General features: G+C 38.5%; 1 protein-coding gene across 1 annotated transcript; it reads right to left on the bottom strand.

Annotated features, from left to right (window-relative positions):
• Positions 1–264: 264 nt before the first annotated feature.
• LOC308392628 (sodium channel regulatory subunit beta-3-like) lies at positions 265–5,624 on the bottom strand. Its single transcript, XM_080875742.1, has 3 exons — positions 5,360–5,624; positions 1,527–1,880; positions 265–1,105 (listed from the first exon to the last, which is right to left on the bottom strand). The coding sequence occupies exons 2-3, from the start codon at positions 1,864–1,866 to the stop codon at positions 888–890; spliced, it is 558 nt and encodes a 185-aa protein (XP_080731868.1). The 5' UTR covers positions 1,867–1,880; positions 5,360–5,624; the 3' UTR covers positions 265–887.
• Positions 5,625–5,947: the final 323 nt, after the last annotated feature.

Below are 5,947 nucleotides of genomic sequence, written 5' to 3'. Positions count from 1 at the left end.
ACTTGATAAACGTAGTTACTGAAGTGTCAGCGTTTAATCTTTCCTCAACCCTTTACTTTCAGTTTGGGTCAAATTTGACCTTTTCTGACATTTTACAACGGTCTTAACAACACATCACCCCCCACCCTCACATTTCCATCGGCATCCACTAAAGTTACACACTACAAGTTTTTCTTCCCCCACTTACAAATCCCTCAATGGCCTGGTCCCACAGTACCTGTCTAACCTGCTGCACCCACACACACAGTCTCGATTGCCATGGTCGGTCTCTCTCCCTCCCCAACCTCCATACTTTCATGGGCAGAGCATTCATTTTGATTGCCCACACCCTCCTTCCTTCACAACGTGCCATTGGGATTTTTTTTTGTTGTTATTCCAGTTGTTATTATAACTTTTATTATTATAATTTGGTGCGATTAGCCTCACAATAAGAATATTCCTGGTTTAAATCTTGCCTGTGGCCTTTTTGCATGGATTTTCTTGGTACTCCAGATGGTTCAAAGTCTAAACACATACATTTCAGTTATGTTAGTAATTCTAATGTGTCCATGTGTATGCAGTACATAAAATGCTTGCAGTGCACCTGCAAGCACAAATATCCATGTGTCATTCCATACATGCAAATGTGTGCACGCAAAGTTTCCTACCACTGCTTTGAATGCACAGATTAGCTTCAATAAGCAAGATTTGTTCTCTAGGTGTATATATTTAACTAGTATTAATAATTATAAATGTAGTTATGAGGGCATTTTTATGATAGATATGTGAGGACAGTGTTTAATCGTTTTAATGGTTACAAATTATCATCTAATAAACAAACAGTTTGTGATCTTATCATTTTCACTTTAAATTAAATATATTTAAATCCTTATGGCGGTTATTTGTAATCAGCAGGACTGATTCTTCCTCAGTAGGATGTGACGCTGCTTCTTATTTCTCTTAAGAAGCAACACTAACAAACCAACAGCTGCAGCAACAGCAATGACAGCACCAACAGCAGCAACAATCAGGATAGTCTGTGCTTCAACCTGTTCAACCTCACTGTTTCCATCAGCATCTTCTCTTTCCATGATGTGCTTCTCCAACATGTTTTCATGCACTTCACCTGCAGAGCAAAGATTAGCTGTCAGAGAAGAAACCCTCAGATGTGAGCTTTAACGTGTTCAGCAGGTAAAGATAGCAGGAGAACAGCTTCAGTCAGCTGCAGTTAAGGAGATGTCAAGTTACATAAAATGTGTTTGGCTGTTGACCGAAAGCATCTATGTTAGCAGCATGCTACGACTTTACCCTTGATATACAGTAGTAAGAACTGCTAGCTCAGTGCATGTCATTTTCTGTATTAAAGCTACTCGCAACAGAGTGAGCAGCTCAGCATGTTTTATCTGACATGTGACACTAAACACACATATGTTTTTGCTGACTATAGCCCAAAGGTTTTGTGTCACCTGGGCTTGAACTTGCTAAGTGAACATGCTAACTACGACATTATGGACGCACTCCATTTGCTGTTGGCATGACAAACTCACCTGTGACTGTGAGCTCAATGAAGTGACTGATCTCAGTGTGAACTCTTTTACTTCTCACAGGGTTCCTCACTGCTATGTGACACTCATACATCCCAGTGTCATTAAACGTAACATTCTTCAGGATCACAGAAACGTCTCCATCCTTCATCTCCGGGTCCCTCAGTTTTACTCGGCCATGAAAAGATGGATGTTGGTAATTTTCATAGGAGCGTTTGTTCCTGTAGAAGTAGACGTAGCCGTCTGTGTTCAGGTCAGGTCTGCTCCACTTTACCACTGAGATTCTTTCATCTGTAGTAATCTGACACTGGAGAGTGACGTCTGCTCCGAGCGTCGCCTGCATATTCTGCTGAAGAGCTGAAGAAAAGAACAATCAATTTTCTTATTGCAAAGACATTTTTAATGCATGAAACTGACATTAAAACACGACATTTAATATTTTTAAACAAACCACAGTTGACCAAACAAAGTTTGAAGGAAAATTTCACCAATCTCAGGCGTGAAAACATCTCCTCTCTGTATTCAGCGCTGTAACCATATCAGGTTCTCTGAGCATGATTTAAAAAGTTCACTTTATGTTTTAAAAAAAAGAAGAACAAGAGAATTTAAATCTAGACCATGCTATGTACTGAAAGATTAGATAGAGAGACCGTGAGAGCGAGTGATGGAGATTAATGTCATCAACATACCAGTGTGTCAAAAGAAAATTGTACATAGTGTGATCAGCTACATGAAATGTGCTCTTTTTATGGATCACTAAGCAATCCACATGTCTACGTGACTTTTCACATAAACTCTTGTGTGATAAACTTATTTAGCAACTAACAACCTCAGCTCTTTTCTAAGAACGTACAGACTTAGAAAAGGGGAACCTCAGCTCTGAGTTCTTGGAATAACTTTGTTATCTTTGTACACACATGTGACCAGCTTGTATAAATAAAGAACGCAGACAGTGACAAAGCGCGAGTCCGTGAGTGCCTCCTGCAAGGCCGAGCGCTCTGTGACTGCCCTCGCGAGTAAAGACAACTGCAGTGTTTGTGTTTTCTAACTAAAAAAAATCTCCTTAAAAGTGCTCAAAATGTCCTTAACTTCAATGTAGTTACTGAATTTCGTTCAGTAACTTATTTGATTATTGAATAGTGTAATGTGATTACACGACCACATTACTTTGAAATGTTTTACAGTCAAGACTTTACACAGACCCTGAAAATCAGCAACCAGCTTTATAGATATAGTAGCACAGTCGTTTGAGATGCACTATATCAATATAGATTCAGAGAGCATATTTAAAATCCATCTTTGCGATTCTGTCCACTCTTACCCTCTATATTTGGTTGCTTTTCAGCTAGTAAAGCAGAGCAGAGGTGGTAGGCCCAAATGGGGCTTTAGTTTTATTATATTGTATTACAGACAACAACAAGCATATATAATATGACAGTTTTAGAATATTACTTTTATACACTTGTTTCAAATGGCAACATTTGGCAAACTTTAACTGAAAATGTAATTGATTGACAAAACTTGGTAATTGGGTAATAAAAACCACACGTGGTCTTCTGATCCATCTATGTGACCAAACCTACACAGGTGTGTCTGCATTTCCTCTTTTTTTCTCCGTTTGTCCTCTGTCATCATAGCAAAACCCAAGTGGAGGCTAAGACCAAACTCCCTTTGAATTCCAAGAATTGTCCTCTCCTTGTTTTCAACATCACTTGTAATATTGGGTTTCCCAATGCTGTGGTGTTCTCAAGGAATGTAAACTTTTCAAAGTATTGCTTTTAGTTGGATTTGATTTACTTACACTTTTTAGAAAATGTAAACTATAGTTAAAGTATGATTATTCTTTTTGCAGTAATCCAACTGTTTCTCTCCATCCAAACATGTACTGTTATCTCTGAGCGAGCAGCGTAACAGGGACAACCATCAACAAGGTAGACAGTGGAGGAAGGATACAGAACAAAAGCGTGATTTAGTTTTTTATTACAGCTTTACACACTTGAATTAATTAAATATTAAGAAAACTTCAAAAACACACAGTAAAAACATGCATCTATTGAAACCCCTAAAGTTTCTTTCTATCATAAGAAGCAAGCCTGACACATGATAACCAGTCATCTGCCAACTACAGCTGTGTGGATGTTTGCTAATTATATATTTACCCAAAAGTGCACTTGTGAACTCTGATGCTGTCATAGTTGATTCTCAGTCCCTTTATCCTCTATCCTTTCTAAAAGTCTTCAAGAATTACTATTATTTTTTCCTCACAGCTCAATGAAGAAAATAATTACATTTAAAGTTTGCAGTTAAAAGTAATGCATGTGATCTATAACCCATTTTATATCAATGATTTATTTATTTATTTTAACCAATTATGAAAAGAGAAAGTTTAATTCCTTTGTCATTTGCAATCAGCCGAACCTCATTCCATGACTCATTCCATGACTCATTAGTTTCCTGATGAAGCGCTCATTCTCGCAAATCCCGTTTTCCGACTAGGAATGCGTGATTAGCCGGATTAAAAAAAAAAAAAAGTCTTTTGACCATCCCGTTGTCACAAAGGGGTCACAACCTAGTAGTGAGATTTCACCTGTTAAGCGAGAGTGAGTTTATCACCTTTAGACTGGGTGCCAATAACCTTTTTACGTAAATTAAATGGAACATTGAGACACGAACAGAACTCGCTCATTTATAAAACTGCCTTTAGTTACAGAAAGAATAAGCAAGGAAAAAACTGTTTGACTCACCTGCAGACACAGAAATTAATGAGAAAAACAGGAGAAATCTGACAGAAGCCATCTGTGACAAGCCAGAGGAGAGAAGATTATAGCAGCCCTGACCTGAACAGAAAGAAGCAGCTCACATTCCAGACCAGCCTTTATAGGGAGGGTGGGCCACTTTAAAAACGAAACTATTTAAACTATTTAAACTATTTAAAATTACAGTCACACCGGAAAGTAGAACCATACAATCCGCACTTTAAAAATGCAATGAAGAATGTATGACATTTCAGACAGAAAAAAGTCAACAAATCAATAGAAAACCCCCAAAAACTTTGATTTCCGATTTCCTTTTTAGACTTATAAATGTGACAGTTCACCAGTGGATTAACAGGAAGCTCAACTGAATTCTTCTCCCTTCCCCCATCAGAACAGAAAAAAAATAATTTTCAGGTGAAATAAATCTGCTTTAGTTGATTATGATTTAATGAAACAAATATAAATAATTAAATGTCCATTGATGTTCTCATTAATTATCTATTAATTCGTTTTGGCGCCCATATTTGGTCCTGATGCCTTCAAGTCTGGAACTGCAGCTGCTAGAATGCAGCTCGGGGAAATATTCAGTTACATGTAGAGGATCTTTATCACCGATAACTTTCAATCAGTAAGAGACAGAGACTAAAGGGATCCAGTCCAGGTTTCTTTCATTCTTGATCAGCGTCAGACCTGAACGCACGGAGCAGCAGATCCAAATTAAAGTTCCAGCTCTTATTTATTCACATCTGAAATAATTGGCGCACTGAGTGTTCATAGCTGCTGCTGGTCTCATGTCTGATTTATATGTAAGCTGTCCTCACTCTGATTCAGGCGGCGCCCAAATAGTGTGTTACGGGCGGAGAGAGGGGAAAGCAAAACACCCACTTTTTATGTGAGCGTGCACAAACAGACACAGACAAAAAGAAAAAAAGAGAAAAAAAACCCACATTCAACCACTTCGTGTCAGTAACTGTTTTTGTGCAGTGAGGCCACGAGGTCCACTTACAGTCGCGTTCATATGATAAATATGAAGAAAGCTCCTGTATGACACTGATGGAGTCAAACCGAGTTAACGCTCACCTGCAGTCACGGTGAGCCCAGCACAGACATTTCCGCCTCATTGTTCTGCTGACCCGACTCTTCAAGCTCGCTAAATATCCAAGGCTGGTGAGATTTCCTGGGAACAGAACATCCCTTATCTCTTTATCCTAATTCTAATCCGGACGATGTCGAAGTTTGATTTGAAAATAAAACTCCCGAGTGTCATGACAGGTGGGTTTGTTCTCAGCCTCGCGCTCTGGCGACTGTTTGTGTCATGAGGACGAACAAAAACAGTGGGTGGGATCAGAAACACGTGCGTAATAACAAAGAAGGTCACGTTACTCAAATAAACGTCTGGCAGGCTTCGTGTTTCACAGCTGATCAACAACAAACCTGATCATTAATCAATAATCAGTCATATTAAAACCATCACAGAAGCGTTTTAATAGAATCAAAAGGATTCACGATCATCTTTACGTGAATCTCTGTAACTTTTAACCTTTATACACTGCATGGCATTTCTATTTCATCTCATGCTCCTACTGCAAGTTCCTGTAAGTGTTTCACAATAAAACCCTATGTAAGACATCCAATCGAAGTGTTCGTACAAAGGCTTTTAATTTGTAA

Source organism: Rhamphochromis sp. 'chilingali', assembly GCF_963969265.1.
Source record: "Rhamphochromis sp. 'chilingali' genome assembly, chromosome: 1".
NCBI lineage: Eukaryota > Metazoa > Chordata > Actinopteri > Cichliformes > Cichlidae > Rhamphochromis > Rhamphochromis sp. 'chilingali'.
Note: the sequence above shows the minus strand (reverse complement) of the source record. Positions and strands in the feature narration are given on the sequence as shown.